At 38.0% G+C, this 18963-nt stretch overlaps 1 protein-coding gene across 1 annotated transcript in view; it reads left to right on the forward strand.

Moving 5' to 3' along the window:
- The window catches only part of LOC122555216 (fatty acid amide hydrolase-like), a 48692-nt gene that overhangs the window by 8048 nt on the left and 21681 nt on the right, over positions 1-18963 (forward strand). The window contains exons 3-8 of the mRNA XM_043700980.1: positions 271-308; positions 3556-3696; positions 6721-6783; positions 7553-7673; positions 10529-10621; positions 15549-15709. Of these exons, the coding sequence (XP_043556915.1) occupies positions 271-308; positions 3556-3696; positions 6721-6783; positions 7553-7673; positions 10529-10621; positions 15549-15709 (617 nt within the window). The remainder of the gene's footprint in view (positions 1-270; positions 309-3555; positions 3697-6720; positions 6784-7552; positions 7674-10528; positions 10622-15548; positions 15710-18963) is intronic.

Here is an 18963-nt window from a genome sequence, read left to right on the forward strand (position 1 = left end):
GCTGTTAATGAATAGTATCTTTATGGAGTGGTTTGCTGTTCTTTGTCATAAAAATAATAGCCTTGTTTAAGCAGATAAGTTATTGTAGTAGTCGGCCCAATATCTATGTGGTGGTTGTCACACTGGATTAAGCAAATACACCTAAACCATGGGTGTTTCACCCAAAAGTTTTTGTTTACATTTGATTTCCTTTTAAAAACAAACTTCAACCTTGTGTGAATGAAGCTCTTTATCATTGCTGTAATTTTGTATTTTATGGTTATTTTTCAGATCTTTGGACAGCTGATTTTAATTCCACTGATCATGAGGTATAGTATTTGCAAATGTTTTAATTCTTCAGTAAGAATGAAATCACCTGAAATTATAAGACCTGATCACTGAAATTTAGCTAGAATTCACTGTGCCAGCATATGATGTCATCTGCTGTTCCTTTGGCTCACCCTTGTTCATTTTAATTAAGCTTTTCACCATCAGTTGTTGTAAGTGGGATATCAAAATAGTGCAGTATAGGGCACTTCAGATCTGCTTGAATACGCTAAGCAATTGTGTGTTTCCTTAACCAATTAAATTTAAGAACTGTTAACACACACATAGGAGCAGAGGAGGTGATTCAGCCCCTCAAGCCTGTTCTATGACTTTGGATCATGCTGATCATCTACCCAATGTCATATTCCCATAACATTCCTATATTTCCTGATCCTATTGTCTTGACTTAATTAAATGACTGAGATTCTATAGCCCTTTAGAGACTTGCAAATGTTTGGAACCTTCAGGTGAAGAAGTTCCTTCTCATCTCCATCTCAAGTGGCTTGCCTTTTATTGAAACAGTGTCTCCTAATTCTAGATCTCACAGCTGGGGGTCAATTGAAAAATTGTTAAATTCTATGAGATTGCCATTCATTCTTCTGAGAACACAACAGAATTCGGGCCCAGTCTCCTCTCTGTCATTCCTGTCAGACAGTCCATAATTCCAGGAATCAGTCTGGTGAACCTCCACTGCATTCCCTCTCTGGAAGGTCCATTGTTTCTTGACAAGGGATTAGAACTGCACACAATACTGCAGAGGCTGACCCTCCAGTGTTCTTTAAATTAAAGCAAGAATCCTCTGTTCTGTACTCAAATTGAATGATATGGAGATGCCGGTGTTGGACTGGGGTGTACAAAGTTAAAAATCACACAACGCCAGGTTATAGTCCAACAGGTTTAATTGGAAGCACTAGCTTTCGGAGTGCTGCTCCTTCATTAGGTGATTGAATGAAGTATCAGGTCACAAAGCTAAATAGAGGGAAGGCAAGATTAGATTGAGAGAGAAAAGTATCGGAAGTAAAAGTTTAAAAAATTTATTTTTCCAGACTATACAACAGTAATTAAAACTGGAAAGAGAGCAGTACGCTCGTGTAGAAGTTAATTTTTACTGCCAGAGAGACTGTTTAGCAGTAACTAAGTCTTATCATGCTATTAAAAAAGAGTAATTAAACTGACATGGATAAGCTAAACTATCTGTGGGTGAGTTTAACTTTCTTATAACCTGCTCAGATTCATTGTGTTTGCTTGGTGAGTTTTTAGCAAAGTACCAGTTTTGGGAAGGTCATGTTGGATCAGGACATCTTGGAAAGCACCTTCTGGACTTTTGCATTTTAACTAGAGATCTATCCATAAGTGATGAGCTGAGTTCTCAGGAACATCAGATGTTCAACTCCTTGTTAAGATTTTACTTTACGTGTTCGTATACACACATCATAGGTATAATGATACACTGCTGGAGCAGGTTGGACTTGAAACCAGGTCTCCTGGCCCAGAGGTAGAGGCACTGCACCATTAAAAGAAGAAAAGATTTGCCATGAATTGGTCAAGAATTGAAAGTGAGGCCCCCTGCATGGTAGGTGAGAACCTACCACTATTACAAGCCAGCTTCGTGTTCAATACGTTGGAATGATGATCATTAATAGATTTATTGGCCAGATGCAATGATAATTAAATACCAGCTTTGTTGGTCTCGTTGTTACTTTGACAATCAAACTAGGTCCATCATGTGTTTGCGGATCAAACAATTAACTGTGCCATCAGCTATACCAAAAATCAACATCAGTTGAATACATCCAAATGTTTTAGTTTTATAAAATCCTTTGTACAGGATAAAGGACAATCTTAATACAATAACTGCATTGATGGTGCTACATGATGGCACAGATTAAAAGAAGGCTGATTTGCTGACACCACCACATTGGCCAGTTAACAGGAGACCACAGTTTTCCAAACATATCATCTAAATGTGCCATGGAAACTATAATGAAGAGGTTACATTTTGTTTAGTCTTAAAGTGCCCCCATCAAAGTGAAATTGTGCTTAAAGTACAACAGTGATAAGCAGCAACTGGTGCAATATGCAAAGACTAATGTGAAAATCTAGAAGTTACTAAGGTCCCTATAGGTGGAAAATTTAGAAATAATGCCATTTCATGTAAGCTTCCACTATGATTGCTATAGGAAGCATTTTAAAAAGCTGCACCTTCTTTGACTGGGGATAACTAGATATGAAGTGGTTTACTAAGTCAATATGAAATTAGTTTCTCTGGGCCTGAGTGGCTGAGCAACCTTTCTCATCTTGAAAAACTGACTCTATATTTAAGTAATGCTGAATTTCTCCAATATGTATGCAGTATTCATAGGTTTTCTTTTAAAGTTTGATACTTCATCTTCTACATTAAGCTCCTGTTTGAAACAATCTTCGTTTCATTCCCTGTAAAATGATTAAGAAGTGCAAGATAATCAGTACTTTAATCTCCTGGTTTGCTGTCAATGAGAATTGTTCAATATGACTAGCTGCTTGACATCAGTGTTATTAGGTGCTTGAGATTTTGGGAGTGGATATTAGAGCTGAATTGAAATTGACGATGATCAAATCCAAGCCACAGAAATTGTGAGATCTTTTTGTGTCACTTTCCTTGAGATCTGCGATGAGTGCCATTGGTTCACTGCAAAACTAGATGATTGAAGTAATTGCACCTCTGCTGGTCTGATTTGTAGTGCACTAACTCCCGTCCCTGCTATCTCCACCTTGACATTCAAGAAGTAGTGGAAAGATCATCTAGTATATTTTGGTGTTAATTTTGCTGATGTCTATTCAGCTGCTGGGAGTCTGAAGGATCAAGATTGGGCCCATCCTGTGGTTTTAGTAGTCATTCACACTTGCCCCTTTCTTTGAGCAAACTTCTCTTGAGTTCGGATTCTATTCAGGCCTTAGCATTCTGTTTATACTGAGTGTCCAATGTAGATTTAATGTTGATGCAACCAACCTAATTTACATTTGCAACCTAGATTCAGAAACTTAATGCTGCTTAGTTGTATTTGAAAGCAACTAAATCTGAACAAGGAACTTGAGAAAAGCCTTGTGTTAGACAAAGTGAGTGATAGTACTTCTGAGAGCAATCACTTGGCTCAACAACCCTGTTGAAAATGACCTTTGGATGCTAGCCAAGAGAGAGAAAGAGGGGAAATACAAGAATTGAACAGCAATTTAACATCAATTTAAAAAGAAATGTGCTCCTGTTTCTAGGATAACCAATCTTACCTTGTTGCGGCACCTAGTTATTCCAGAAGACCCGGTGTTCATTCCTATTGTTGTTCCTGATGGAAACAGTGAACCACCAAGAGATAGAACAAGTGACAGTATTCTAAATGAAGTTCTACAATTGAGGTGGGTATTCAGGGCTGGGTAAGGTTTAACCACAGACGTTCTCAATAGGTGTTTTGTTTCCAAAGTGATGTGCATATTTAAAAACCTTAAACCAGAAATTACTAATTTTGATCATTTGCTTTTATTCTGAGACAGTTGCCAGAGAACCAGTGAATTTTAATGAATGAATTGCAAATTAAGTTTCTTACTAGAGTATTTCATGAATCATAATTATACAATGCACATGTTTATATAATCTACAACGTAATTTAAATTTGAATTGCTTGATAGTATAATTAAGTTGCAAAGAAGGGTAGCACTCTAATGCCTGGTTTATAAACCTAGTAAAGCAAGGGAATTACAAGTTCAATTTTCAAAAAATTTGAGTGTCTCTTTTTAAATATGTTTCAAAATGGTTTGCCTAATACTCCACAATGGATGAGATGCAAGTGATTAATGAGGTAATTCAATCTTTATCACACATTACAAGCTATATTATTGCAAAGTCAGAAGTCATACAACGCCAGGTTATAGTCCAATTGGTTTGTTTGAAATCACAAACTTTCAGGGTGTTGCTCCTTCGTCAGGTGAAGTTACTTGTGATTTGTGAAGCTCGTGATTTCAAATAAGCATGTTGGACTATAACCTGGTGTTGTGTGACTTCTGACATTATCCACCCCAGTCCGACACTGGCAGCTCCACATTAGATTAATGCAGGAACCAGTGTTGGAATTGGTCAAAAGTGCTGGCCTGAATCAAACTCTGCTTAGGTGCATACATCACTTAAGATATGAGAAGGCAGCAGAGATTTCTTGCACTCCTGTTGCTGTATCTGTCTTGCACAGTCTTATGCTGTTCAGCAGTGTTTATAGATATGTCCATAATTGATGTGACTATATGTCCAACGTGATATCTCAATTCTTTGCCCTCTTGTCAAAAAGGACACATTCTTCGTATATCCTTGTATTTCTGATCGTTAAACGTTATCTTATCATTTGTTAATTTTCTATATTTATTGATTTTTTTTTCCCTCACTTCCTTTGAATGCAGTTAATTTCCCTTTAGCAAGTCATGTAATTGGCATTTTCAGTATCTGTAACATGCATCGTATAGTAAAATCTTTCCTCACCCTTTTGTAAGCTTTTTAAAAATTTTCTCTTTTTGCCCTTCTCTGCCAAACAAATGTTAAACAAGGTAGCTAATTTTCCTTTAATTTCATGAGTATTAACCTTCTCAAGTACTTGTGTACAAAATTAATCTTTATTAAATTACAGGCAAGTTATATCCATGTGATTACTGTCACCCATTATCTTAGTTAGCTTGTCAGAGTTTCTCTAGGATTTTGAGGCTAACTTCATAACCAGATTTTCCAGTCTCTAGATCATCCACGATGGGATGCATAATTCTGGATGCATGTTGAGACACTGTGAATGTCCCGATGAACTGACCTATGCTGGAAATGTCTTGGAAGTGTGAATTTCTTGCAGGAAAATCCCCTGTCTTCAGCCAACTCTAACGTACTATCTGGTTAGTAGTGTGGGAAATGTTAGATTAGAATGTAGTCTAACTCTTGGGTAGCTACAGAACTGACTATGCCCTCATCACATTCACTGAGCCCACCCCAATTCCCTTTCAACTCCAGATTACAATACCCCCCAACCACACAGCTACATCCCTTGCGATAATAAAACAAAGAACTGTAGATGCAGAGATCTGACACAAAAGCAGAAATTGGAGGGAAAACAGTTTTCAACAAGAATCACTGGTCTTGATGCTAATTCAGCTTTATTTCCAAAGATCCTACCAGTCCTACTGGGTTTCTGTTTTTGTTACATTCCTGACCAGCCTCTTAACCTGAACCTGATTAACTCTTATTATTTCCTACTTGACCTGACTGCCCCCCCCCCCCCATAAGTTAAATCTGAAGGAGTTTAATCGGACCCAAAGACCCTTGACTACCCTACTCATCCAATCTACATTCACAAATCCACTCATACCTTCACACAAATGTTCAAACTTGCATTAGAGCAGGTAGACTTGTAAAAAAAAAAAGAGACCTATCCAGACCTACCCTTCCTAACACCACAATGCTGCATTAAGACCCTCCTATAAACTGATTCCTCTGCATTTCTGAAGAAGCTGAGCTTTGAAGACTTGGCCTGAAATATAAAAATATAGAAAATAGAATATAGGCCCAGAAACATTTGAACCTGCAGTCCAACAATAATGGGTATTGTGTGGAAAGTCCAGGCCTATATTTCTTTTAAACATGATGAACCAATGCAACACAGCAGAATCAACAAAATGTTGAACCACAATGTCAGAAAGAGGAGATTGTATTAAATTTGTACAGTATCCTGATGAGACATTTTGCCATTTTCTCAGGAATAAAAATAAATACTGCCAGTGACTACATTTTTAGAAGTTATTTTAAAAGCTATGAACCATGTTTTTGGGATCAGAAGGTTAGCAGTATTGGAGATTAAAGGACAATGTTGATGCACAAGAGGCAGTCCAGGGAAGGTGCACAGACCTGATCAGTAGCCTTCAATATCATAATATATATTAAAGACATGGGACTTTCATTTCTGAAATTAATGCCTAGATTATCACCATAATGGTAGAAATGGCCAATGGTTATAAGTCCCACTCCCAAGAAACTCCCATTTTGGCAGGTTTGGATTTCACACATGCATATCTTAGGATGTCGCTATCCATTTTAATGATTGACTGTCTCTCTTGAAGTGGAATTGTGTTAACCTTGTACAGATTAAACTTGGTAAGAGCAGGTTTGAACTTTGTGAATTCATTTGGTACCCTTGAATCTGTTTCCAGGTCACCGTTTGGTGGGGGTGATGTGCCCTTTTTTTGTCTACTTCCAGCAATTTCATAGCATACAGAACTGTCAAACTCATTGTAGTTATCAACATACCTGTCAGAAACAATTGTCAAAAGGATCTGTCAGGGTATTTAAAAGTTCTAATCTTTTTAAGTATAAGTTGATTTTAATTTGCTGAGTGACATTTTTATATATACAATTTGCAGTATGACTGAAGAGAGGCTTGGATTTAGCTTCAACACTATCTCTGACTTTCTGGAAGGATACAAGTAAGTAAACGTAAAATGCAATTTAATTATTTCCTTAATGTCTCTTCCCACTCCCACCAAAACAAACGTTTTCACAGCTTAGTTTGGAAAATCTTTTTTGTTCCATCAAGCTAGTGGATTTGTCGAACAAGTCCTGAGAAATTGAAGTAGACTCGAGTGATTTAAAAATAAATGTTTTAATAACTGTGGCGATTTAGAATTAAAGCAATATTTAATAACTTTTGATTTTTCTTTCAAGGAAATGTTTGGGATTAACAGATGGTGTGGGAGAGGAAGCCCGTTGTAGAACATTATATAAAACAGGCTCACTGAGTCAAGGAACCTTTTCGTGTTCTGGATTTTGTTTTATTCTGTAACTGAAATCTGTATGTTATGTACTTTTATAAAATACCAATCTTTGGATATTTTATTTCTAGTTCAGCAGCTAATGGATAAATTACATAAAACACACTTATAAACGGATAGTAAGCTAGCACAGCTGAAATTCCAGTTTTCATTCTATTGGCATGCAGTGCATTCACCCAAGTAGTGAAGATGAAACTGTTTATTCCACCCCGTTAGCAACATGACAATATTTTTAAACATTGTTGGCTACACCCCACTGTCAACAACATGTACTTTCCTTTTCCTAGTATCAGGTAAAGAAGTAATATGTTGAGTAATTTGACTGTAATGTTTAGTATATTGTTCTTAGTTAATCAGTTGGTCTGTTCATTAACAATATGTTTAAATAAACCATTCTAACCCATTCAGTTTTTCATTTATACAGGTCAGGTAAGATAACTCCAACCCAAGTTGCTACGAATGTAATAAGTGCTCTAGAAGATGCTGATGAAGCCGTTATACCATTGCGTGCTATTGTGCAATATGAGGGTCACCTAATAATGAAGGTTTGTAGCATACTGTATTTATCAAAAATAATAGTAATCCTTCTTACATCCACTATGGAACCTTCAATGTTTACTCAGGAGATTTTAATGGCTAGACTGTGTGATGGACTTTTTGAGTGATATGGATAAAAATGTAGTAGTAAAAACTGAAAGTGCTAGAGAAACTATGCGAGTCTGGAGGATATCTCTTTCTCTCCCCAACAATTCTGTTGGACCTGTTGAGCTTTCTATCTCTTTGGTTTTACTTTAAATACTGGTACTCTGAAGCATTTTTCTTTCATTTTATTAAACAACTTAGCATCTTGATTTTAACCATTTTACTCAATGATTGTCGCAGTACACACATGTAATACTGTTGATGCAAAAATCTGGACATCTGGAACACATTTTCATTGAAGAATTAATGGATCAAAATGATCGCTATACGTCTTGTCTGCAAATTTCTCTTGCATTGTTCAGTGCACATCTGAATTTCTCTTCATTCTTCAGTCCCTGCACTATTCGTCATGTGTCCAGGATTTCTTTCCTTATCTCTGTCTTCTGCTTCTCGCTTGGTTCCTGCTAGCGGAGTTTTCATAGATGTGAAAATTTTGCATAAGCCTTGTTTGAAATGTTTGTTAAATTTATAAGTCCAACCAATCATGGTTGGCAAGATTGGCAAAAGACTGACATTAATAGAATAACAAACCACCTAAGCCAGAACAAGCCTAAAAGTGCTCTTCCTAATGGCTATTTTCACGAATAAAGAGGTGCTGATTGTAGCAATCTCTTCTTATCCTTTAATGTAGCACAGTTAGGAATTGAATCTGTGTCTCAGTTATATTTTGCTTTAACTTATTGCAGGTGCTGTACATCCACTAATCACCCATTCTCCTCTCCACATACAACTTTTGTGTTCTTTCATTTTTCACTCTGTACTCCATTTCTTTAAAAAAAATATGGTTTTAGAACAGGATGGGTAAAAGGGATGGGTAATTTAATAATTTGGTGTTCCAAATGGAAAAAACTCAGGAAATTGTAGGTCCACAGTTCATCATTTTACATGCTCACTGGAATTGGCACCCCTCCCGACTCTCAGAAATGCTATTTTTTTATTGTTGGGGTAAGAGATGGGCAAAATCGATTTCGGAGTTGGTTTTAATTTTGTGGGAGTGTAAAGCTAATCTGTGTATACTTCACAGAACATACTTGATTGCAATTGTTGGTTGGGATAGAGTGGCAAATCTCTACAATGATCACTTAATGGGGCCTGTACTAACAGTTATTTTGAAACAGATTAGTAATAGATTGGCTGCAGAAAAGAATTACATCTAACTTGACTGAAAAGAACAAGTCTTGTAAGAATTTAGCAGCAACTCTAATTTATCAGCGCACGGTCAGGAATTCTTCTAATATGCTACTTGTAAGCTTGCCAAAAGCTGTACAATGGTATACCTTTCAAAGCCAGAAGAAGAATAATTCCGAGTGAAATAAAGAGCTTTCTCTCATACTTCACTGCAAGGATAAATACTGTAGCAAATTCTACAGATCACATACTGTTCTACCTCACACATTCCTGAGAACAATACCTGCTGTACTTTCAAATGGTAGTAACAAAAACAATTGCCTGAGATATTATTTAAAAGCAAATGCACAATGTACAGCAGGTCAATATCTGATGTACAATATTACATAATTAATGAATGTAAATGAAAATACTAGAAACCAATCCAACAGTCGGAGAGAAACATTGCATAAACAGACTCTGTGCAATTGAATGCTAAGCTGTGTCGTGGTGATCTTTTAATGGACGTTTCTTTCTGATTTACTCTCCCGGCAACTTATTTCTATGGAGCTATCCACTTGCTCTAATCTGTTCAATCTGTGCTTACCCATCTTTGGTGCAGCACCATCCTTCCCCCAGCGGTGGATCCTATTACATTTAGTTTTCACTGTATCCTTCATGTTACCATTTTATCTTTATGAATACATTTTTGTTAATGGAGAATAATAAATACGTAATAAGTGGAAAAGTTACTGATGCCTGGAAGCTACAGCACCGAGGGATTAGGGAGTCCTCACGCATGAATCACAAAAGGCTAGCATCTAAAATCAGCAGGTAACAGGGAAGGCAGATAGACTGTTGGCGTTCATTTCTAAGGGAATGGAATACAGTATAAAAGTAGGGACGTCTTGCTAAAACTATGCACAGCACTAGTTAGCTTGCATCTGGAAAACTGAACAGTTCTGGTCCCCTTACCTAAAGGAAAAATATGCTGGCATTGGAGGCAATCCAGAGAAGGTTCATGACATTAATTCGAGATATGAAGGTATTTTCTTATGAGGGGAGTTTAGTAGGTTTAGCTTCTACTCACTGGAGTTTAGAAGCATAAAACATATAAGATGCTTAGGGGACTTGTTAGAAGAGGTTGATTCACTTGTGGGAGAATCTAAGACCAGAAGGCATAATCTCAGATTAAGGGGTCATCCATTTAAAACAGAAAAGGAGGAATTTCATTTCTGAGGTTAGTGAATCTGTGGAGGCCTTCACTGCAGAAGGCTGTCAAGTGTATTCAACGGTGAGAAAATGTAGGTTTTTAATCGTTAAGGAAATCAAAGGTTACGGCGACAAGGAATGAGCATGGATTTGTGGATTTTCAGACCATGATCTCATTGAATGGTGGAGCAGACACGATGGACTGAATGGCCTACTTCTGCTTCAGTGTCATAGACTTTTGATCTTTGTTAAGCAGCAATTCTTGTCTGATGAGTGACTGAAATTGTCAATGCCAGAAAAATGTTTGAAATGAAATAAGATTATGTCAGCCCAAGTATGCTGCTACATTTCAACACAGACTTTCTGTTCCTATGTGTAGATGGCAGAAGCCTCCACTGCTCGATATCAAGCTAATGAGCCTCTGTCCCCACTGGATGGAATTCCTGTCTGCTTGAAGGAGGAAATAAAAGTAGTGAGTATAATACTATTTGAGTAGATTGATTGTGACCTTCTCACGGAAAAAGGCTAATCTGTCTTGTTTGCCTATATTTGTAAAATCAGTTCAGCCAGTCCCACTCCCCTGCCATTTCCTGTATTCCTACAGTTTCCCTTCTCCATTGAGTTACTTATCCAATTTTTGTTTCAAAGTCATGAGTGAATCACATTCTCCAGCTGTGCATTTCAGATCCTGACCGCTGGCATGTTTTCTTTGGTTCTTTTGCCACTAAATTAAGTCGGTGTGCTCTTACTCTTCAGCTAATGGAAAGAATTTCTCCCTTTCTCCTTTGTCTAAACAGATCATGACTTGTGAACACCTCTACAAAATGTCCTTATCTCCTCTTCAAGAAGCTCCAACTTCTCCAATCTGTCAACATAACTGAAGTTTTTTTAAATTAATTTAATTCATGGGATGTAGGCATTGCTACCTAGGCCAGAATTTGTTGCCCATCCCTTGAGAAGGTGTGACGAGCTGCCTTCTTGAACCTTTACACTTTGGAAACTCTTTCTCTTCTCTGCCCTGTAGGCTGGTGCTTTTTCAATATAAATTAGGATAATTAAACTCCCTGATGGCCAAAAATCTATGGTTTTTGCATCTCCCTGTAATTTTGTTGCAAATTTGTCCCTTTATATTTCTTACTAATTGTTGCCTATCGAATATAGTTAGTAATGTAATGGTACCTCTTTTATCTAACCAAATAGATTGAGTCCTTAATTTTATCCTCTCTCCAGACTTGTAATATTGCCCTTAATTAAAGGTGCAACCCACCCTTTCTTTTGCTCCCTACTTTTCCTGAACACATCCTTTCCAGGGCTATATAATATCCAATCCTATACTTTACTTTTTGAGCCAGATCTCCATTACCGCCAAGACATTATATCCTTCATGTCTACCTGTGTCTGCAGCTTATCAATTTTATTTATCATAGTCTGTGCGTTTATGCACTGTAAAACCAATCTGGACCTTATTGATGCCTTACTTGCTATCCCATGATCTGTTCTTCTCAGTCCTTTTCTGAAATTTGCTTCTCTTTAGTATTATTACATCTGATTCCCACCCTTATGGCTTGTAAGTTTAAGGAAAGGAATTGACTACATTAAAGATGCATGAGAATAAGATGCTGTTTATAATAAGAGTGAGACAGGAAAGAGAACCATTCATTTATGCAGTGTCATTCACAATCACAGGATGTGCCGAAGTGTTTTGTGGTTGATTAAGCATTTTTTTTTAAACTTAGTCTCTGTAATGTAGAAAATGTAGTAGTCTGTTTGTGTATGGCAAGCACAAATAGCATATTGATTGAGACCAGAAAATCCTTCTGAGCTTTTTGATTGAACGATAAATATTGGCCAGGACACACTGTTAATCTTCTAAGTAGTACCATCTGATCTTTTACATCTGCTCAAGAGAGCAGATGGAGCTGACATCAGTTTGATGTCTCATTTCAAAGATAGCAGCTCTAATAGTACAGCACTTCCTCAATACCGCACCAGGATGCCTGTAATTTTGTGCTCATGTCCTAGAATGGAATTTGAATACATAGCCTTTTTGGCTCGGAGGTGAGGGTGCTACCAAGTAAAGCACAGCTGATGTAAAGGAAGGAAGATTTTATTTCACTTGTTCATGGGATATGCATGTTACTGCAATTCCACCATTTGTTATCTTCTTATCTTTGGTTAGCTGCCTCCTTAAACTAATACCACCCGTGTGTAGGGATACCCAGTGTTAATTCTCTCTAGCTGTTTGATAACACTGAGTAGGCATTTGAAGGGCAAGAGTCAGTCACATTGCTGCAGATTTGGAGTCACACGTGGTCCAGAGCAGGTAAGGGCAGAAGATTTTCTTCCTGAAAGTATTTGGAAGCTGGTTAGGGGAAATTTTGGGGTGGGGGAGGGGGTCAGAAAGAAAATGCAAATGGTATAAGAGGGTGATCCTTGAGGAAATGAAATGACAATTTGTACCTATATTTTGACATGAACAAAAATTGATTAGATGTCGCCGGCAGAGCTGGGAACAACAGTTAGTTTTTGAGTATGAGTAGATTAAGAGATGCAGCAAGTAAGATGGGGTGAACCATGGGGACATGACTGGTATCAGTCACTGCTGTGCCAGGTGGCTAATTACAGGCACAATAATGGGTTGGAAACAGTCTCCATTCTTAAGTCCGTTCACCAGTTGATTTGTGCACAAGTCAGAACACAGTGCAGGACGATATAAAATAGACGGTCATAAGTACATAGAAATGCTCACATGTTAATAATACACCACTGTAGGGGATTGCATTTGTAAATATGAGTGTTCGTAAGTCAGATGTTGGGAAATCATGCATAGTTATTGGTAATGCCATCATTAGCTTTTGAAAGAGCTTTCTGTTGAGGTCAAAGCCTGACTGTGGTCAAAAACGGCTTTTCTCCTTCCTTGGACACCTGGCCAACTTGCGGCCAACATCTTGCCGTGGTCACTTTTGGATTCCCAACTTTTTTGAAACTGAGCTCAGAATTGGGGTTTAGACAAAATTGGCAAGAAGCAGTCCAAGGAGACTGAAACTGATAATACTAAAAGAGCCAGTGAATAAATTGGCTATTGAGGCAGAGACAATAATAATATTTAAATGGGAGTGGGGTGTATAGCTGAAAAGAAGAACTGTGACATGATCTAGGGAATGGGATCATAGAATACACTGTCAGCACCGGCACAAGCACCAGAGGATTGAAAGACCTCTTTCTTTAATTTCTGTCACTCTATGAAAATTCTTTATTTATTATGCCTAAGCCTTATGGAGTAGTTTTTAAATGTTGACGCTTAATTTAGATGTGCCTCAAATACTGAGCCCACTGACCTTTGCATGATCTCTGTTTGTTTCTGGTCCACTGATTTTGATGTGTACGATCCATGTACATAATGACTCAGTTTGATGCCTCCTGTTCAGAATTGGCACTGTCATGAAGTGATTTTGTTATTTTCGATCCTGAATAATTTAATATATCAGAACAAATTAAGTTAAATTCTTAATCTGACTGCTGATTTTCTTTAATGTCTAGAAAGACTTAAATTATATATTGAAAAACTATTTTTTTTTTAGTTTAGGTCTGCGTTTTATATTTTAGCAGTGTGTTCTTTGTCTAGTGGCAAATTTAGTATTTCATTTCCATTTGCTCTCAGACTGAGAGAGGTGCTTTCAATATTACAGTAATTGCTCATTTGTAGTTGCTTTAAAATGATTATGGCGGGACTTCTCCTTAAACTTTAACAGTTCTTGTGTTGCTGACACTTTTAGATTTTTGTAGGAAATTAACAGGCATTTGGATGTGCATGAAGGGAGAAAAGCAAAACTACAAGAACATATTTATTCCATGTTGAGGTTATGATATGGAAAATTATTTCCAAAGGATGAGATATTTAGAAGTCAATTTTTTGTTTAATGGCATTTCAGGGTCTTGTTTGAAGTGAATGAAACATCTCACAAGAGAACTCATTCCTGGTGTTTAAGAGGATTTAGGGGCGGAAGGACTGTTCTAGGTTCAATTTGCAACCAGAGGTTAAGAGGCTGCTTTATTATAGAGGTATTGAGGTCACTGAGATTGGCCTTGAGAGATGGTGGAACAGCACGAACTTCACATGTTATTGCAAAACTTCAGGTCAATTAAAATAAAATCTAAAAGCTGTAATGTTAGGTTATGTTGTTTTCTTAAAGACATATTGCCATTAATGGTTTTGACATGACACTCCCAGCTACCAGAGGGCTTACTTTTGTTACTTCAGAGATCATCATTGTCATGATACCTCCAGGAATGTTAGTTTTTTTTTCCATTTTTAATTTCAAAATTGTGATTTTTTTTTATTGTAGGAGAATGTGAAGATTAGTGTCTTTTATCATATTTGAGAAGATACTTGGCTGGCAAAAAGCACGACAATGTAGGGTTTTGCCTTTCAATAATTGATAAAATTGCTCTTTACAGAAGTGCTACACTGTAATGCAAGTCAGAGACTGCATAGTAAGAGAAATCAAGTGGCCTTGTAAACTTGTGCGGCATTTTACCATGCTATATATAATTTGTAATAATTTGGTTAAATACCATGCTCTTCCCAACCCCTGCTGCTTCTCCATCACCCTCCATTTTTTCTACCCTGAGTCCAAAGATCATTGTCTTCTTGATTTGTTGCAATGCCTGAAAAATCAAGTGGTGAATCTGTGTTCTTGGGTTTGCTCAGAATATTTGCAGACAAGCGATGTTTCTGAGTCTGGAGGATTTGTGTCATACTTGGCAGACTGCAATACTGTCCTGAAGCTTTATTGCTTGTGAACTAACTGATCTATATAAGGACATGTAACTAGTGAATGAGTGAAATTTTAAAAGGCATCTGAATGGGTATATGAATAGGGAGAGTTTGGAGGGATATGGGCCAGGTGCTGGCAGGTGGGACTAGATTGGGTTGGGATACCTGGTCAGCATGGACGAGTTGGACCGAAGGGTCTGTTTCCATGCTGTACATCTTTATGACTTTGTCATGTTTAATGAATTTAGTTATTAAACAAACTTGATTATTGTGCAGTGGGTCATTTCTTTGGAAGTTCATTTTGTTGAAGCCAAATCAACATTAGTGAATAAACCATACATGTTCGTGGTTGGAGATCTGGATTTGATTCCAGATACAGTACAAATAACCATCCAAGTGTTTCACTTTTTTGTACTGTACATTGGAGCCATTTGGGAATTGCTATAGATCATTTTGCTGTTGAAATTTAAAGGAGATTTCAGATGCTCGTTGTTACCTGTTGACTCTTATATTCAAAGCTCCAGTGCAATTACAGTCTTAATGTATTTGCTATAGCTGAATAACAAGAGGAGCTCTTTTTGCTAAAGAAAGTTCTTTGCTCACATTATTTATGTCTACATAGGTTCCATTTCATCATCGAGTAGGAACTCTTTATCTTGGTGAAGAGCGAGAAACTGAGGATGCTACAATCACAAGAAAGTTACGGGAGTCTGGAGCAATTATTATTGGTGTATCCAACATGCATGAGCTTGGGTTAGGTGTTACTGGCTGCAACGTCAACAGGTGAAGCAATGATATCCTTAACTTCTATCTTTATTTGTTTTAACTCCATATGGAAAAGGCAGATTATTTTATAATTTTGTTTCCTATGGGCCATATGCTATAATGTCCAGAATCAACAAAAACACTAATCACTCACATATATAGAACGTGATAAAGTGTCTCAGTGCACATTACAAGAAGGCAGGCCAGGGCAGATGATCAAAAGCTTCATCAAAGGAGTATATTTTAAAAGATGAAAAAGAACTTCAGAAGATTAGGGGGGCAATTCCAGTGGTTTAGGCCAGGGCAGCTGAAATCATGGCTGCTGTATTTTACCAAAAAGTATAATACAATTTTTTTCACATTACTGACACACACTTTTGAGCATATTATAAAGTGACTACAGTAAAAAAAAAACTGCCTTGTACCAATGACTCGAGCATGGTGACTTTTTTACTTTTTTGATAGAAAATAACATTTTCAATTCCAGACGTTTCATCACCCTACTAGGTAACATCTTCAGTGGGCCTCAGGCGAAGCACTGCTCAAAATTCCTGCTTTCTGTTTATATCTTTGAGTTTCTTTGGGTTGGTGATGTCATTTCCTGTGGTGAAGTCACTTCCTTTTCTCGGGGTGGTAGATGGGGTCTAACTCGATGTGTTTATTGATAGATCTATAACAAACACATTGAGTTAGACCCCATCTACCAACCCCTGAGAAAAGAAACAGGAAGTGACTTCACCACAGGAAATGACAACACCAACCCAAAGAAACCCGAAGATAGAAAGCAGGAATTTTGAGCAGTGCTTCGCCTGAGGCCCACTGAAGATGTTACCTAGTAGGGTGATGGAACGTTTGGAAGTGAACCTTCCAGACGAAGGTTCATCCAAAACCTACATCCAAACCTCAACGTGAGCTACAAATCTTTTCAAAACTCGCTATAACATTTTCAAGTTTTGTGGATTATTTGAGTTTTGTTTGTAAGTAACTTGAATGAAGATCTGTAGATAAGATGGCCAATCTTTTTGTCGGCAGTGAAATTGTGCTATAAGTTACTGATTGCATTTTAAATTACACCCCTGTCTATCCTGTCAGCAGGAACTTATTTGCATTAATCAATCAGCAGGGTCAGTATGGAGAGCTCGAGGTGCAGTGTAATTTTGCTGAAGTCCTTTGTTGTGACTGAAAACTTGGCTACGTGTGTTTCGTCTTCAGTTAGGCCATAATTCCGTAAGACTTAGGGCTGAAGTTGGCTTTTCAGCCCAACACGTCTGTTCCTCCTTTCAATGAGATCATGGCTAATCTTCAACTCCACTTTCCTGCCTTATCCCCATAACCCTTGATTCCCTTGCTGTTTAAAAATCTGTTAATCTGAGCCTTGATAACTTAATGATTCAACCTTGACAGCCCTCTGCACTAAAGAATTCCATAGATTCACCATCCTCTGAGAGAAAATAATCCTTTTCTTCTCTGTCTTAACTGGGCAACTCCTTACTCTGAGATGTGCCCTCTGATCCAAGACTGTTTCACAATGGGAAACAATCTCTCCACATCTACCTTGTCAAGCCTCTTAAGAATCTTGTATTTTTCAGTAAGCTCTCCTCTCATTCTTCTAAACTCCAGTGAGTACAGGCCCAATCTACTTCACCTCTCCTCATCAGAAAATCCCTCATACCTGGGATCAGCCCAGTCAACCTTTTCTGGACTGCCTCTAATGTCGGTATGCCTTTCCTGAGATAAAGGAACTAAGATGTTCACTGTATTCTAACTGAGGTCTGACTAGTGCCTTGTGTAGTAGTTGTATATTCCATTCCTTTTGAAATAAAGGCCAACATTCTATTTATCTTCCTATTACCTACTGAACTTGGATGGTAGCTTTTTGTGATTCATACACAAGGTCCCCAAATCCATCTTCGCTATAGCTTTTTTTTTTGCAATCTTTACCCATTTACATACTATTCAGCTCCTCTTATTTTCCTGTCATGTTGCATAACCTCCCATTTTCTCAAGTGATATTCTTCTCACCATGTTTTTGCCCAGTCACATAATCTAGCTGTATCCCTCTGCAGACGAGATGTGAGTGTCACCAGCTAGGCTTGCATCTATTGTCCGTCCCCTGCTGACCTTCAGAAGGTAGTGATGGGCTATCTTCTTGAACTGCTGCTTTGGGATGGGTGCTATCATGATAGTGTTATGGAGGGAGCTCACTGATTTTGATCCAGTGACACTGAATGAATGGCAATTGTATTTCCAAATTGGAAAGGTGTGTGACTGTGAGGGGACTTGCAGGTGCTGGTGCTCCCATGTATCTGCTGCACTTTTTCTTCCAGATAGCAGAAGTCATGGGTTTGGAAGGTCTTGCCTAAGAAACCATGATGAATTTCTGCAGTGCATCTTGTAGATGGTACATACTGTTGCTACTGTGGTAGAGCAGGTGGATGTGGTGCCAATCAAACCGGCTGCTTTGTCCTGGATAGTGTCAAACTTCTTGAATATTGTTGGAGCTGAACCCATCCAGGCAAGTGGGGAGTATTCTATCACATTCCTCACTTGTGCCTTGTAGACAGTAGACAAGCTTTAGGGAGTCGGGCAGTGAGTTACTTGCTGCAGGATTCTTAGCCTCTGACTTGTCCTTGTAGCCACAATGTGTATATGGCTAGTCAAGTTGAATTTCTGATTAATGATAACCCCAAAGATGTTGATAATGGGGGATTCAGTAATGGTAATGCCATTTGAATGTCAAGAGGCATTGGTTACACCCTCTCTTGTCTCATTGCCTGGTGCTTGTGTGACACAACGTGCTTATCTTCCCAAATGGTTAGTTAGGAGGAATTTGCAGGTCAACAGGGCTGAATTTATCATTTCCATTGCCTAGGTCACCATCCAATGGTTCATCAGATTTCATTCCTTTATTGAGTCTTTTACCAGTCGGATATGACTAAAATGGCTTGATAGGCCATTTCAAATAGCAGCTTTGCATCTGAAGTCTATTGTTAAACAAGTGCAAGTGTTTCCAAGATTTAATTTTGTTCCTGTTCCCCTCTCCTGCAATACACTGAAAAAGTCCCCTTCTCTCTTTCCCCCTCCCCCCTTCTGTTCACCCCTCCCACATTCCCTTCACTCGTAGGAATAAGCCCCTCCGGAAGTTGATAAGAGGTTAGCTGTTTGAGTGTGGTAAGGTTGGGAACAAGTGACATGTTTTAATATGCCTTTTGATTTGCAGAGATGTGCTCCTCCCTGGTTTCTAGGAGAAACCCTCAGTAAATATGTAAATA

This window comes from Chiloscyllium plagiosum, chromosome 12 (genome assembly GCF_004010195.1).
Source record: "Chiloscyllium plagiosum isolate BGI_BamShark_2017 chromosome 12, ASM401019v2, whole genome shotgun sequence".
NCBI classification, from domain to species: Eukaryota; Metazoa; Chordata; class Chondrichthyes; order Orectolobiformes; family Hemiscylliidae; genus Chiloscyllium; species Chiloscyllium plagiosum.